The sequence below is a fragment of the Psittacula echo genome (assembly GCF_963264785.1).
Source record: "Psittacula echo genome assembly, chromosome: 2".
Classification (NCBI taxonomy): domain Eukaryota; kingdom Metazoa; phylum Chordata; class Aves; order Psittaciformes; family Psittacidae; genus Psittacula; species Psittacula echo.
In genome coordinates, this window is record NC_137737.1 from 138,436,383 (window position 1) to 138,454,094 (window position 17,712).

Here is a 17,712-nt window from a genome sequence, read left to right on the forward strand (position 1 = left end):
ACTCTTGGGTACATGGGCGTCTACATGGCGTACCTTCACCACCAGGTTCTGCACCCGGGCAGCGATATCTTGCCACAGTGCAGCAGCCCAGATGGGTTTACCTCTGCGTTGCCAGTTGCTCTGCTTCCATTGCTGCAACCACCCCCACAGGGCATTTGCCACCATCCATGAGTCAGTATAGAGATAAAGTACTGGCCACTTTTCTCGTTCAGCAATGTCCAGGGCCAGCTGGATGGCTTTCACCTCGTCAAACTGACTCAATTCACCCTCTCCTTCAGCAGTTTCTGCAACTTGTCGTTGAGGACCCCATACGGCTGCTTTCCGTCTCCGATGCTTTCCCACGATACGACAGGACCCATCAGTAAACAAGGCATACTGCTTTTCACTTTCTGACAGTTTATTATATGGTGGGGCCTCTTCAGCACGCACCACCTCCTCCTCTGGTGACATTCCAAAATCTTTGCCCTCTGGCCAGTCCATGATGACTTCTAGAATGCCTGGACGACTGGGATTTCCTGTTCGAGCTCGTTGTGTAATTAGTGCAGTGTAATTTTGAGCTGTGCTAGGAATAAGAAAGGTAACTTGACAGTAGCTTAAAAACTAAATAATTACTGCAATTTAAAGAGATCATAGAATCATGTTGGATAGAAATCTGTATAAAAAAATCCTTATTTGTATTCCTAGTGATTCAGCAAAATTCTATCCTACAATATAATATCCTACCATACAGAAATATTTTGTAAATCACAATTATTAGCTACTGTATGAATTTCCCTCAGGTTGAAGGGATGGCTTCTGAGAGCTGCTGCTCTTACTTCTGACAGCATGAAAGGATGATGGAAATAGATGCTGTTCTCAGCATCTCAGGGCTGCTATTCTCTTGCTCCCCTGATAACACCAGGTGAAGTTTGGATCTCTTTGCCAAATGGCAGGAGCCTTTGTGTCCTATTCTTGTTTTGTGGCATCATGTTCAACAGATGACTGTTTGCCAGTGTAGTTTTCTTCACTGAGCACCAGTGTGTTTCAGTGAGCACCTCCTGGCTCCGTGTTTTACCTGCTAATGGCAACCAAATGGCTCCGTGTGGCAGATTTAGAGGATTGATTTAATAGCTGTTGCTGCTGCTTCTGGGTGAAGGGGGAAGGAGTAGAGGAAAAGGGAGAGGATGAGTTGCTTCTCTGGACAGTAAAGCAGGCTGCTCTGTGGGAAGGCATTTTTCCAAACCCTGTTCCAGCCCTGTGGCTATTGAGATGAGATTCCACTGCAGTATCCAAAGCAATGATACTGGATTTACAAGAAAAATACAGAGTTCTAGTAAACACAGATTCTTGCTGTTTGGAGGTTTATGCCCTCTAGCAACTTTTACCTGTTAAGCTCTAGTGGTTTTGGTGGTCTTGGTCATCTGTAGCTGTTTAGTTACAGCATCTCCAAGTTCCAGGTGATTTCACCCCCGGAAACTATAATTTACCAGGAGGAAAATTATAATGATTACATTTATTTTAGCTTTGCTGCTTTACTGAGTAAGAGCTAGTTCTCTGAAACATATAGTAGATGTAAAAGTGCTCTGCTTCTGGTTTGATTCCCTCTGTACTACCTTCATCAAACCAGTGGTTCCCTATAAGAAGTCCTTGCTTCTTTCCAAATGTCTTTCTGGTGGTTTTTTTTTTGTTTTGTCTTTTAAAATATGATTTATTTTTGGTCACTGTAATGCGTACCAATTTTTCTCATGGACCTTATATTTGGATGTCTTTGAACGTGATGCAGCTAAATGTCATATCCCTTCTACTAATATTCACAGTCAATGGCAATAAGTTTTCTAGATTCAAGTAAAAAAGTTACAGGCTTCACAGAAGTAAAGAAAGAATAGATGTTTAAAGTGTAAGAAAAAATGTCCTTCATGGGCATTAATTGCATTCTATGAGGAGACTTTCTTATCCCTTGTTTTCTGATTTCCTACACACACCTTGTGGAGTTCTGAAGATGCAGTTCTTCAAAGATGTAACTGTATGCACAAGATTCAGTTGGTTGATAATGTGTCTAAAGCTAGCCATATATATTAAGGACAGAAAGAAGGCTGAGGGCTCATATTGTAATCTCCTCAGAGCAGAGAACTTTGAATTTTATTCTTTTATAGATTGTCCATATGACTTTAATGATTGTTTCTGGAGAGAAGTATTAACTAGTGGTTAGGAAAGGATTTTTTTTTTTTTTTTTCCTCCAAAGGAAGAAAGAGTAATTAGTGCCTGACCTCCACTTGCAATCTGATGGGAGTTCACATCCTTAGCATCTGTCCCATTGGTGAGTTTTCCCAAAGCCAGTAGGCTGATTTTGATCTAAACATCCTAAATATGTTTTTCTAATGCAGCTGCAAGTTTAACATGTTGCTGCATTACAGTTTTAGCAGCCAGTTTGGTTTCTTGTGTCTCCAGAAATCCTGAAACCTCTCCCCTTGTTGGTATCAACACATTTTTATTACAAATCCTTTGTATTTTGAAGTGCATTGCCAGTGACTTAACTTGAAGTGGAGATAGGCTGCTTTCTCGCCTTTTTTTTTCCCTTAAACTTTCAATCCAGTGGATGGAAAGACTCATCTGATGCTTAGTGTGGTTGGATTCAAGCTGAGGGAAATGAAGACTTTCCTACCCTCACATTCCAGGTCATTTGTTTTTTCTTTCAGCCTTCTGCATTTTTCTCTTTGTGTCTCACAGCAGATAAAGTTACAATAACCACCCCACTGAGGTCACTGCTTCTCACTTCCTTGTTGCTTCACAAACCAGTATTGTTATCTGATGATGGTGCATGTAATGGTCATCAGTTTTAATCTAATGATAATAACTTAATGTCCAGATGTAACAAAATAAACTAAGTTATTTTAAAACCAATCCAAGTTTAGAGCTCCTTACATGTATGTTCAGAGTCCTGCATTCTTTTTTTCAAAGGGATTTTTTTTGGTAAGGTTTCTTCCTCTTAGAAATTTGTTTGATTATATTAATTATTTTCCTTCGTAATAATGCATTTATATTTGCTTTGCTGAATAAAGCTAGGTTTTATTGTTGCATTAAAACACAAACTGTACCAAAAATTGAGAATGGATAATCTCTGTTCATCTAAAACATATTGAAGCTTGTACTTTGCCTCCATTATTTTGTCACTATTGTTTCAAGGAAATCTGTGTTTTTACTGAAGTTCACGTATGAATTAACACTTTACAAATGTGTTTCATCACTGACAATTTCAATTCCAGAACTCATATTAAAAAAAATAGTATACAGAAGCCAGTTTTCAAATTATTGTCTTGTTCCCTTCTAATCCCTTATTTAAAGTTTTCAGACAGAACAGGTTGGTTTGTTTTATTCATTAAAAAAAAGAAAAAAGTTTGGTGACTCTTGAAGTTCATTGTTTTCTCCCTTGTAATAAATTGTATGAGTAGCAGTGTTTCCTACAAGTAAGAGGCAAAGGCACCTGCAGCTGCTGAAAATTCCTCTGTGTAAGACATGACATAAGATATCAGGCAGCCTTTAGTGAAGCCTATAGAAGAACAGAAGAGGTTTTGAGGACATCAGTCTTGGAGATATGTTTGGAACAAAGAGTTCCAAAGCAGATTTAATTATTTGTTTAACAATTATTGATTTATGACTTCATTCTAGCATTAAAAAAAGAACAACAACTAAATAATTCCAGGACTGTAGCAGTTAACTTCCTTTCCATTTTTTCTCTCCATGCAGGCTCTCTTCAGATTTTTAATATTTGTCATAAAGTAGCTAGACGTTGTTTCACTTACCCAGTTGTTTAAATATTAAGTAAAAGGATCAACATTTTAATTTTCTTTAAGATGATGTGAAAGATCAGATTTAAGTAGAAGTATGGATTTGTTGTAGGTATGTAGATGAAGCCTTTGGTCATGTCAAATATAAAACCAGCATAGGCTGTTTTTTTGCCTAAGAGGCAAGGAGTACAAATGCTGACTGAAGTTATTTAGGCATTTAAATTACATTCATGTTCTTCTGAGACACAGTTGCTGGGTTCTAGTAGCAGGTTACTGGTTTTGTTATTTTGGAAAAAATGAACTAATCGTGTTTTACTGTACAGGATATGAGTAAGAACAAAAATTAAATTTTTGGAAACATTTTGCAGGTTGCAGCCTTGCAGTTGGGGACTCTATATAAACCTCTGGACCCAGCTGTTCACCACTATATTCTTTCAGTCACTCCAAGGTGTTGATTTTAAAAGAATGAGTTGCTGTTCCTGAAGTCTACAAGCTGAAGATACTTCATAGCAGGCCTATGAACATACATGGATTGGTTATATTGATGCCTATACACAGGGTATAATAAGGACCAGTTCATGTTTTCATTCAAAAACAGTGAAGAAAAGTATTTTCTTTACTGGTATACCAGATTTATCCAAATATTTCAGCAAGTCTGTATTACAGTTTGTCAGCAAACTGGGGTACAACCAAAGTGTATTTAAAAATCATTTAATTACGACAGATTCATTTTCACTCCATGCCACTACACAGCAAGACTTGCTTGTTCATATTTCCTTAAATTTATTCTGGAACTTGTCCAAGTTCAGCTTTAATGAGTAGCCTATCCTGCTAGTTACATTAGGATTTATTTTCCCCTAGAGAAGAGTGTTTGAATTGGTAGGTTTTTAACCTGTTCAGTTAAATGAACATATGTTCAGAACTTCATCTTAACTCTTGAGTGTAAAGATTTGAGAAATAATTATTTCTATTGTTGTTACACTTTTAAAGTGCAGTTTAAATAGTGGTTTTAGACTCCAGCTACGTGCCGTAACTGTTATAATATGGTGATGAGTTTTGATATGAAGTCATATTCAGATGCTTAATACAGATTTAATGATACAGTATAGAAATACAGATCTGACTTGGTTGACTGAAAAAAATTATTTGTACTTGTATTTTCACTTATTGCTTGAATATATCTCGTGGGTCATAAAACTTGGTTAAATATAGCTCAGTACCTTATTAATGATGGATTTTCTGTATTAACAGGTGCAGTTTGGTAGCAAACTTGTATTTTAAGTTCTCTTAAATGCATTGTTTGTTTTTCAAAACTATTATAATAAATCCTGAATTATAAATGTACTTTCATCACTAGCCAGGTCTAGTTAAAATTTCCTTTAAGCAACATTTGCTGCACATATGGTACAGTACTTCCCCCTGCTTTGCTTTCTTTTTTTCCTATAAAAATGGACTTACTTTCTCCAACTTCCCATTCCTGCAAAGGAATGAAAGGTACCTGAAAAGGACCAGTAGACTTTACTCCTATGAGATTGTTAAAATAGAATAAGTGTAGAATTTGCATATTGTTAAAAAAAATCATACACTGTTTCTACCTCTAAGGGACTATTTTATGTGAAGCTTTCAAGTTTCAAATTTAGCAAATTCAGTGCAGTAGCTGTAATATGTATTAAATGAGTAGTCAAACTTTTTAAGACAAAACCTTTTTAACTGTCATATTGTCACAGTTTTTCACAGATGTTCCTCTCCTCCCATTAAGTGTTTGAATTTGTTAATGCAAATGTGTTATTTCATTTGGAATTATTGCAGAGTCATGTTCATCCTGAATTCTATTGAAAGAAGTTTTCCACCTTCTTCCTTCACCATCTTGCATCAGGGAACCTGTCTTTTGAAATACTCAGAAACTTTTTCTCTGAAATGTTTAATTTTAATCCTGCAAAATACTATGCAGAAATAAGAGGGAATAGTAGAAAATGTAAGTTATCTGAAAGGATAACAAAAGGAAAAAGAACAAAAAAAGGACCTTAAGATCATTTAGTTCCAACCGCCTGCCATGGGATGCCTCACACTAGACTGTGTTGCCCATGGCTTACTTTTGGCTGTTATTGGCTGACTGATAGTTTTACTGAAACAGCAGGCTGCTCTTCTTGTTGTTTTGTTGTTGTTGGGTTTTTTTGGCTTTTTTTTTTTCCCCTTCTTTCTGAAGGTAATTGCTGGTACCAAACAGAAGGCTGAGTTCTCCCTATGGGAGATCGTGAAATGGTTTTCCTTAATGTTTTTTCTGCAAATGGCATTTGAAGGTGGCAGCACATTTGTGTCATTAGCTTCAAGTGAGTTCCAACTTGGACAGTCTTGTTGCTGGTTTCCTCCCCCTTTTCTCAGCGTTTTTTCAGACAGGTAATCCTGATTCCAAGCTTTATGAGGTTGAAAAGCCTTAGTGTAAAGAATACTGATTACTATTACAGAAGTCTGCAACATCTGTCTTTGTTTGTTCTTCGGCCTTCATTTGTATTTGCATCCATTTTCTGTGTAACTTTCCTGAATATCTTCTTTCATCGGAGTCAGTTTTTCTTTTATTTCCTGGTTTTTATTTTTAGTGAGGAGCAGTGGAATTGGCTTTTGTGAGTGGGTTTTATCTATGAAACCTTGTTCTACAGTGTAGATATCCACAGCTGAGATAATGTATTATAATATTCCTTTGTGGGCAGAAATAGTGACCTGTAGGAAGCAGTTAATTTAATCTTCAGATCTAGAATGAATGGCTCTGTTACATATATACGTGCTGTTTTCCTTCGTTTTACCTTAAAAGCGTCTGTACAGCCAACTTAGGTATGGATGTTACATGTTGGATACCTATAGTATATAGCTGGATACTATAGGTATCCAACATGTGATGAGATTAATTCCTTTTGCTCCAGATAAAATGGTTTTCAGTTAGCTGTACTGACAAGGAATTGAGGGAGAAGATCTTTTGACAATATGACAGTATTAAAGGACCTTTACAGCTTTTGTTGAATGTAGTAAATCAACCTGTTGCTTATTTTCAGGTAATAGTGTAGAAATTAAGAGGAAAAGGTGACGTACTTGACTTCACTATAGTTGTGGCGGAGCCTTCTTGTTGATAGTGGACTCTATTTTCACAGAAGAGTTTATTTCCAAACACAATGTCCTTTACCTTGTACTACTCTTGCAATGGCTGTTCCCACCACTTCCTACTCCCCAGTTACGCGGAAAAAGGCATTGGAGACTATCAGAATAACTTAATGAGCTCTGTGTCAGCCAGATAGGGAATATTGAGGACGAATATGGAGTACAGGGCTCTTCGTATTTTGTTGTATGGATATTGTCTGTATGTGATTTTCTTTGAACACTGAACATATCTAATTCAGTGATTCACTGTAAGCTTTTAAATAAAAAAATTGAGAAAATTCAATTTTTGAACAGATTTTCTCTGTGTTTTTAATAACCGCACGATTTTATGTGTAGCTCTTATTTTTGTATGAGCATTTGGAATTGCTTTTATTAAATGTTATAAACCCAGGAGATAATTAGGTAAAAATATATTATTTTTTTCCTCTCATGTTTTGGAGGGAGACGCAAAGTTAAATCATGTAACAGAAGTCCTGTTTAGGGTGAATTTCAGTATTAGTAGAATTAGCTTTTAGAAGAAATTTAACAGGGACACAGCTCCAACCTAACAAACTGACTGCTTTTAGTCTGGTATTTTGTGAGTAAGTTTTTAAATTGTTACTTTTATGCACCAAAGTAATGATTTTCTTTTTTGTTTCTCTCAATATTTTAAACAGGACCAAGCGAGCTCATGTCCCGCTAACAGAATGCATATTTGAACTTCCTAATTTGACAATTCAAGTGACTAGAGCTCAAACTCTTCTGCTTCAAAGTGTTTATCAGAGCTGGTGTCATCCTGTTGGAAACATCAGTTCGGTGGTGGTAAATGAAGCTTTACTGAGTGAGGTTTTCCAAACTTCAGGTAAATATGTGATGCATTTGGTTAAGTATTTATTATTGCACAGAGCACTGCTAGTGAATGTGCATGCAACTATATCCTTTAAATCCATGCTTTTACTTGCAGTAGTTAACAGACAGAATGTTTTTTGTATATATATATGGGTATTTATAGCTTATGCTTAAAATCCAGGATGTAGGCTAAGCCACCAAGCTTCACTCCTTGGCACCAATCACTGGATGTATTTAATTTTCCCATATAGGATAATTTTTCCATGCTTTCCTCATCTGAAACATCCACTCTTGCTGCCTTATATGGTGGAATGTTGTAACTTAAGATCATTCAGAGGTGAAGCTGGATTATTAAGGGCTTTATTAATCAATGGCATACACTGATTTTTTTTAAAGGGCTGCAGGTGTTTCTCATCGAGTTTCATAAATAAATGTTACTGAACTGTTGTGAAACTGCTGAAGATACGGAAGTCTCAATGATGATGATATAAATAATGAAATTGGTTGCTGTCATACTTTTGCAAAATACTCATGGATTTGTAGAGTAAATTAAGGATTTTGACCACCTTACCGTAGTCTTCAAGAGCATAAAGATCATCCAGAAGAAGATAATGCTTTTTTTCCTTATATAGGCTAGAATAATTTAGACCCATTATTGTTTAGACACATTATTGTGTATCTGTCGTGAATAAACACGTAACAAGAATAATTGAGATCTTTTAGAATCTCATTATCAACCTTGGAGAACGTGTTAGAAGAATGTTTCAGATGTAGTAAATCATGACTTGAGCAGAATGGTAGATTAGACTACTACTGGAACATTTTATCAGTTGTGTTTTTCTGAGTCCTATTTTTCTTTTTCAGTCTACTTGTTTTTTCAAGTCAAATCTGTATTGTTTTAATGGTGCAAAAACCCTGTTATATTTCTAGGTGTGTAACCCTTGGAATAACTGTTTCAAATGCTTAGCTTTTCCTTCTTTGCCAGAAGTCACTGATCCTCTTCATTCCTAGATTGTGTGGGTCACCGAAGGATGAGATTGTCATGTTTTAATTTTCAAGTAATGGTGCTTCTGAAGGTAGCAGGTTTACAATCGACACTTCAGAGAAATGTGAAAATACAGTCATTTGATAATTTCAGATGGTCCTAGGGTTTACACAGTTCCAAACTAAGCCGTTCCATCTTTTAACATGTTTCAGTCCTTCAGTACAATGAACCGTGATACAACCATGCTTGCGGTGTATCAGCAGAATAGAAATCTAGAGCACATATTTTAAGTACTTAAAGTAAACGAACAGTACAGTACACGTGTTTTGATCTTCTTTTGTTTGTGGCTTAATTCTTGACCTGGTAAATTTTACACTTCTGTCCTTGCACTCCACATAAACTAGTGAAGGTAGCTTTGAGTTCATGGCTATGAAATGATTGCTGTCTACCCTTCAGTCTTAATTCTTAGCTTTGTTCTTTCCATAAAACTACCTTTGTATAAAACTTAATACCATGCCCTGTTGAAAATCATCCTTGTACTTAGTAACATCTTAACAATATTATGTATGTGTATAAGCTTCTAAAATAACCTGACTGTAATTCTACAGGGAATTTGGAATTTCAGCTTTCGTTATCCTCATAGTTACTTCACTAAAAAAGAATAAAAAAAGTAGTCAACAAGGAACTTTTCAGTGAACAAGGCACATCTATTAATCACTGATACTCTTTTGCTAATATCCAGCATAGTTTCTCCAGCATAAATCAACAGCTGATTAATGTTCCTCGGGAGTCCTTGATTTGGGTTTCCTCTTGCCATTGCATGCCCCTGTGCAGCTTTTGATGGGCTGAAGGCTCCTGTGGTGGGCACAGAAATAGTTAAAGAAAATAGCTTTTCCTCCTGTTGTGTTGTGGATGTTGTTTCTTTGATCAATTTTGTACAAATAATCCAAGTATTAATGTATTTGCTTTATTTTCTTTTATAGCTCTTTTCCTTTGTTCCTTAGCTTTTTCTGATATTTGTTCGTATGAAACTGTAGTATTTTTGCAGGAAAAGTTTACAATAGGATTAAAGATCTCCTTACCTATTTCCTATGGGATCTTTCTTGAAATTCATTGCTTTATTCTGCTCTTACAAATATCAGAAACTGTGGGTTTTATGAGTACTGTTGCCCAGGTTATCTTCTAGCTTTACATTTTCAAACTTCTAAAATAGCAGGACAAACAGCTATTTCGTTATCTAGATTATTATGTCTCTGTTAAAAATAAATAAAAAAGCCTTGCCCAGACACAACGTTATTCTCAAGAAAAAAAAAAAAAAAGAAGAAATGGCTTGTGTAGTTTGTCTTCCTATTTTTAATGGTCTGCTGTTAGCCAGAGATTTCCAGCAACCTTGCCTACCTGATATCTAGATCACAGGATTTTATACATCCTTCATACGCAGTATGCTTTTTTGTCCTTTGTGAACAAACTGTGCACTCCTATAGAAATGTTCTAGTTATGCATTACCATTCCAGATGCCAATTTTGAAAATGTACTGAAATGTTAGATTTTTCTTCTATAGTTTACTCGTTGTATGTAGCTCATGTCAGATGTGTTTGTCATTTGTTTACATAGCCTACATGTTTCTCAGCTGCCTGTGTCTGTGCTACCACTTTTTGTGTGGTAACTGAAGAGAGTTACTGGTCTGAAACAGTTGTTGCTAAGCCCCTTATGCCTTTATTGCTGCTTTGTGCCAGGTGCTTTTGTGAATGATGTGCCTCCATAACATTGATTCAGTATTACTTGAACTCAAAAGTGATACCACAATCCTTTGCATCTTCTCAGCATAATTTTTTATTTTTTCAGCAGGAATTATTCTCCCCAGTTTTATGCTTTTTTCCAACACAACCATCTCCAGTTTTAAAACTGCATCACTGGAACTATGCTTTACAATATGGGCTAAGACATGCTGTAGGGAAAGAACAGGTGAATTAGGGAAAAAAAAAAAAAACGCAAAGGAAGGAAAAAGGCAAAAAAAAAAAGGAAAGCGATATGCAAGGGAAAACAAAGTGAGAGGAGAAACAGGCAGAGAGAGTTAAAGTAGAAAAGCAGTAAAAGATAAGGAAGCCAAAATTTAATACAAGTACAGATACAGGAGCTGCAGGAAAAGGAGAGAACATCACAGAAAAACTGTGATGATTGGCCTTTTGACATGCTGTGGAGAGTCTCATAAGGTATGAAGGCCTCTTTGGGAACCTGTCTGCTGGGTAACTGCTGAAGGATTTTCTCTGGATGTAGTTTAAAAAGGGAGCTCTGCACTGAAGCTAACTGCTCCAGAAACATAGGAACAGAATTTATAGCTAGTACATGGGCCTCTGCCCTATGGTTTTGTCTTCTGTCTGGAGCAGAAATGTTTTTCAGAACTATTTTAGGCTGAAGATGGTGTAGGGATTCAGAACAAACTCAGTCTCTTTCCTGTACAAATTCTTGCTGGGAATAAATTAATGGAATACCAGGAGGGAAAAATGCTTGAAGATTAGCAAACTTGTGTTCCCCACCTTCCTTCCCCTGCTCTACAGAAACCTTTTTCTACTAGGAGAAAACCCCTGTCCTCAAATAATTCATAGTTTGCTGGTTATTAGACTTGCTGTCTTCATCAGGTAGTCTGAGACTTTCTCTTTTGAGAGAGGCAGGTTGTCTGAAAAAATAAGTTTTGAAGTCTCAAAAGGAGGTTGTGTGTGTTTGGTTTCTGACAGAATTTAAGGATGAAGTGCCTGTGCTACTTAAAGTCTTTGTTTGTCATACGTGTCAATAAGGTCTGTTATGTTAAAATGACAGTAGAAAGATCAGTATGGTACTGAGACTAGCTAATTAAGTTCAGAATTTATGAAGGACTCATTATATGAGTATTTCAAGAAGGTTATATGGGTTTTACACTAGATATTTATTGTAAATATTCTTGAATATTATGCGTGCCTTAGCTTGAGGCTGTTTAATTTTGCTAAGAACACATTTTTAATTATGACTGTTTTGGAATTTAAAAATACAGGTAATGACTTACTGGGATTTTTGAAAGTACCTAACTCTCTTCATTGCAGTGACACTGTAGCACTTTTGTAATCCATAGTTTTAAGTGTCTGCATGGCAGAAGATGTTTTCAAATGTCAACTGGTATTTTTGGGGTTCAGAGAAGCCAAGGCAATAAAAAAATTTACATAAGTGTAAACCATGAAACTTATTACTTGAATGAATAGCATTTAACATTAAAAGTACAAGAAAAATTTATGCTGCCTAAAGTAGAAGTTATGCAAGAACAAAAGCAATAGAAAATTTCAAGTAGTAGATGGGAATACAAAGTGACAAAATGCAAAATAAGAAATGGATAAATAAAACAGCTGCAAACAACTCCTTGCTCTGTTTCACAAAGAAAAGAAGAAAAAGGCATTAGTAGGTTTTTGATAGTGCATTACATGTAGAAAAAAAGAACAAAAGCTCACACAGAGCTCTTTGGAAACTAATGTTTGTGTTGTGGTTTTATTTTATAATCCTTTTGGTATACAACCACAACAGTAGGTTCCGTGTCAGTTCAATTATATGTTAGTTCTTATGATTGCACATGTTTGAAGCATCCTGATTTTGCATTTCATCCACTGAAAATGTGGAAACAAATGTGAATCTGAAATGCATCATGCTTGCTACATTTTTGCAAGTAGATATATTGGATGCACTGATGATAATAAAATTGTTTTACAATTATTATTGTCTTTTTTTTTCAAAAATAAGTGCACAAAGTACCAAAATTTTAGAGCAATAGTGCCAGTTAAGGTCTTCCAAAGGTTGAGTGTAGTTAATCCCGTGGAATAAGTTTACTGTGTATTTTTTCATTATTTGTTAGTAGGTACCTGAAGCGCTCAGTTTCTAACCATTTCAGCCAGCCAAGAAAACATATACAGTCACACATGGCTTTAGTTTACTCTGGAAAACTGGAACTTGCTACCACTTTTTCCTTGTCCTGTTCAGGTAGTTCATTATTTTGTTGACAGTTCAGTTCCATTAATCTGGTATTTTTGGGAAAATTGCTTGCAGACCTTACATTTCTCTATTGAAGGTGATCAAATAGGCATTTGAATCCCTCATGTAAATGATGTCTTAAAGTTAAAAGAAAATCTACTTTCCAGAAAGTAACTGTAAAACTATTTTATGCAAGATTTCATGTGGGATACCTTAATGGTTGAATAATAAATTTTACCTCATAAAAATGAAATTCAATAATACAGTAGCTTTCTCAGCGCAGTAGCATCTGGTTGAATCTCATGAGAGCCAATATTTTCCAACTCATTAGGATCATGTCGTTCTGTATGTCGTCAACATTGACTTAGCCAAGCTACCTTTACTTACATAACCGCCAAACTATTAAATAGGTCTCTTGTGGAGTGAAGTCAAATATTCCTCTTATTTTGCTTTTGCCTTGGAAGAAGAGAAGAAAATGTACATACTGTAACATTTAAACATCTGGTCTAAACCACATCAGGGTAACGCTGAGGAAAGTAACAAGATTCAGTATTCTTCCCAGGTGTACGTATAAAAAAGGGTTGTGGAGCTGCTGCATAGTTCTTTTAACTACTTAGGAAAAAGACTGAAATAAGTAACTTGCCTTTCTAATACCACTGTTTTAAAAACTACCTTTTTTTCCTCTCACCTGCTCCCCAGCCACCAAACCCCAAAACACAAACCCACGAAAAGCCCAACATCTTGAAGCTAGTGGTAATGCAGGTTGTTAAGCTGTAATCATTTCCTTGCAGCATATTGGCATTAATTTCTCTTCCACGTAATATAGCCAGTTTCTGCATTCATTTCAACTTAAACTTTCTGATTAAAATCAAAGTGTGTGAGTGTATTCTGTTAAGTAATTGCTAGAGAGTGGCAGGACACAGCTGTATGAGACTTGTACAGTGTAAACAGTTGTCCTGGGTTCAGCAGTAGCAGTACTTTTTTCTCCTCCTTAGTAGCTGGTGCAGTAGTACTGTGTTTTTGACTTTATGGCTCTGAGTTACCAGCTGGGCTTAAACCATGACAACAGTTTACTATGTTGCATGGGTGATTGTATCTACATGTGTCCTTGGCCTTCAGGTAGGATTCTGAATGCAATGTGTAAATAAAATTATTTTTATGCATTGTAAATTCTTTGGAAGTCTGATAGATTATCAGCTCTAATTTCAGATGGAAAAAGACTGTGGATAAGCAACCTGGGCACAATTTATCCCTTAATTATTTGAACTCAATATAGCTGCGTATAATCCTTTATCACCTCTTCTTGTAAACATTTTCAGTTATATTCTTGAGTCATGAACTGACACTGAACGTGAGATAGGTGGGACATTTCATCTCTTTAAGATGTAATCTGTGGAGTTCAGCTTGTTGAGTAGCTTCTTAGTAAATCCTCTGCCTGAAGCAATAATTCTGTAGTGGCCTGGAATGAGGAACTAACATGTGAAGTAGGCATGTAAACCAGTCATTAGAATTGCTTTTTTATTTTTTCTGGTTAAATTAGTATATACTATTAAGGTTTGAAATTGAAACATACAGCATTCTGATGAAAGAATTCATTAAAACATTCATACAAGCTTGATTCTGATTTGTGACATCATGCTGAAGAATCTAATGTACTTAAAAGTCCACTTGAGACTTTTAGAACGTCTGTTGTGGTGAAAGTGGATGTATACTGAGAGTCAACAGCAGAGTCACAGAGAACATAAAAAGCTAAAAAAAACCCCAACTCAATAGGTTGTGAAAGGGAGATCTATAGGTGTACATATACGTATATAAACTTCCTAAGTTGAATTGTGTTTCAGAATTGCAGGAGAGCTCAGTCCTGTGTCTATGTTGAAATTAACAGTGAACTCTTGTTGGGTATGTTGGTGGCCTACAGAAAACAAGACACCTAAGTCTAGAGCTATAAATAGTGCCCTTCCTCCAGAGACCATAGTTTATTTGCACAAATAGCAATGGAAGCTGTGACTGAGAGCACCTGTTTAGTTTGTTCAGCTGTTAGCTTTATGTTATTTCTTGTTGCATTAAGAAAGGTATGTTTGGACAGCAGGAAGGTAGACTGCCTTTTTGCCTTGTTCTAGCTGCCATGTACTGTATCAGGTGAAAAACTCCACAAGGAGGTTGAGCTGGTAGCTGCTTTTCTAAGAGCAGCAGAGCATGTTGAGGCTAAACTACTGGAATTCAGTGTTACAACAAGACAATTGGGAAGAACATGAGTCGTGAATCTTCTGCATGATAGGAGCTGCAAAATATGAGAAGAGCGCAGAGCAGACAAGATAGAAAGCTTCAGATAACAGAAGGAAAGATTCTTTTCTGGGGGATGACCCAGAGAATTTGCTGTCAAATTTAGGGTGAACTGGGAAGCCACCAGTGGTCGCTAATATAAGAGTAAAATGTGAATGAGAAGGTCATGGGGTTTTTTTGGTGTCTGTTTTAAGAAGAATGTGCCTGCAGAGGTCCTGCAAGAGAAGGATTGACCCCATTCATGCTACCATTAGCTGAACAGTGCCTTTCAGAAGAGCAAACGGAAACTTTTTCTTTTATCCTGGCAGAAAATAATAGGCTCATCAGAAAATTGAAGTCGAAAGGTCAGTCGGAAATCGCTAGTCTCATCTTCTGCTACAGTTGTGGATCAGACCAAGTTCTTTAGGGCTTTATTCATTCAGACTTTGAAATCTCCAAGAGTAAGAGCACCCGGCCTCTCTCTGCAACCTGTAGCCCTGCTTGACTGTTCAAACAGTGAAAAAACTTTTCCTCCTATCCAGACAGAACCCTTTTTGTTTCACTGTGAAGAGCCTAGCTGCGTCTCCATCACAACCTTCTTGTACATATAGGAAGGCTGCTAATATGGCCAGTGTATTACTGCTGGTTATTACCTTTTTAAGCATTGAAACAAAATTATAACTGAGGAGTCTAAGCTAGTTAAAACTCAGTGATGATGCTTCTGAGATCCATTTCCTGTTCTGTTTCTCAGGCCTACTAGATTTAACCTGAGCTTTGATGCTTTAAGTATGTATAACATAAACTCAGTCTCACTGTTGTTTGGTTAGGAAGCATGCTAATTTATGACATCAAATACTTCCCACACCATCGCTCTGGTAGTTTGACAGTTGTGGAAATTTCAGAACCCAGCATCTCTCCTTTTGCTCTTCAGATTAAAGAATCCTACTTTGTAAGATATTAGATCAGTTTATATAGTGAGATATTCTGAGAGGGAAATGAAAATGCATACAGGTGATACAACAGGAAGAAATCAATAATTTATATCTAGTAATTGTATAATCTTTTCTGTTTATGGTTTCATGGGACCTCCTTTCATCTTAAAATGAAAACAAAGCTGTTGTGAGTTGTTAAAATTGCCTGTTACAGGGTTTTGTTCACAATTTTCAGTTCTCAGGCTAGGTAGTTGCTATTTACTATTAAACACTCTTAAACACAGTAGAAGCATGTTCTCTGTTTGCAAACATGCAATATTGAAGGCTGATCTTGAGTAGTGAGTTTGCATAATGTGTGTAGTAGTCTTGATCAGCTAAAAGTTGAAATAAGTTGAAATCATGTGACAGATTCCAAGTATTGGACTGTTGCTGAAAACTTGTAACAGCGCCTACAATGCAAATAGTTCACAAAATCTAGTATGCTGTAACATTACTTCTGTGTAATGAACTCTAATGAATAACATGGAAAACTACTTTCCATTTGTGGGAGCCTTTTGGTTGTTGTGACAAGGTAAGATGATACGTACTAATGATGTTCTTGCCATAGAAGGTTTCCAGAATATTAAATACTGTGATCGCAATTGCTAGTATGAAGCCTCCATATGATTTATTATTATATTAAATCAGGCTTTGTAAAAAGCTACATATGATTATTTTAAGACTAGAGATTATAGATTCAAATCTCACTTTGTAACTGCATGGATAGTCAAGAAAAGTATATTCTCCAGGACTCTATATTGTGGAAGATTAAGCTGTTAAGCTGTTCAAGTGCAGACTGAGGAATGATTGTTGTCACCCTTGCAGTAAAGAATAATGTTTTTCCTACATATATAGCCCACCTCATACTCATACAGTAAAATTAATGCAAGATACATCTAATAGGGTAATGGTCAGAACAGAAAGTGAATTTTTACTGGACAACACTAGCCAGCGATTAGAGCATTGCTTTGACCATGATTTTTTAGTTAGCATTATGTCCCTAAAGGTGGGCAGTTCTTTTGGAGAAAAATTCTACCAGTGGTGGAAATAAATAGGAATATTAAAAAGGTACTAACAATAAGGCAGACAAAGTTAATGAAATACTTGATTCTCAGGAAGCAATAATATGCAAGAAAATTTTTAAATTAACATTTTACAGTTTTGATTTTGCTTTTGGAATTACTGAGGAATAAAGGAAGAAAGGAAGGTGTTCTGTTATGGTATTATTTAACAGTGTCCAGTGAATGTCCCTTCTGTTTGTGTGAAGCGTTATAGGAAAATTAAATATGGCACAGCAGATGGAACTGCTTTGATCTTGCTTTGAAGTGTGGTACTATTGTAGGAAAGCACTCCTTACTTTGCAGTATTGTGTAGAATTTTTTACATTAATAAAGATATGTACCACGCTATGTGGTATGTTAATTAAAAGCTTGGATTCTAAGGAGATGTCATAATTCTATGTATAACCACACATCTTGAATTTTGGGAGCTTTATCTTATGCAGAATAAAGAGCTCCTACATCTGCTTAACATACTCCAAAACATGCTTTGGAACCAGGGCTGCTGTCAATTCAGAGAAAGTAATCAGATCTGTTTCCAAAACCACCTTTGTTTTAGTTGGAGATCATCTAAGTAAGTGTAGTCCCCACTCTGAGCTTAGTTTTTCTGTTATGATTACATCATAAGGCTGGTATGGATACACATCAAAACAAATGTGTGGTTTACTTTTTCATTGTTTTTCCCTTTTTCATCCTTATTTTCT

The 17,712-nt window shown here is 36.2% G+C and overlaps 1 protein-coding gene across 9 annotated transcripts in view; it reads left to right on the forward strand.

Moving 5' to 3' along the window:
* Nucleotides 1–17,712, forward strand: part of VPS13B (vacuolar protein sorting 13 homolog B) — a 456,296-nt gene that overhangs the window by 83,688 nt on the left and 354,896 nt on the right. For all 9 annotated transcript variants that reach the window (XM_080611867.1, XM_080611862.1, XM_080611863.1 and 6 more), the window contains one exon: nt 7,571–7,755. In XM_080611867.1, coding sequence (XP_080467993.1) covers nt 7,571–7,755 — 185 coding nt within the window. The remainder of the gene's footprint in view (nt 1–7,570; nt 7,756–17,712) is intronic.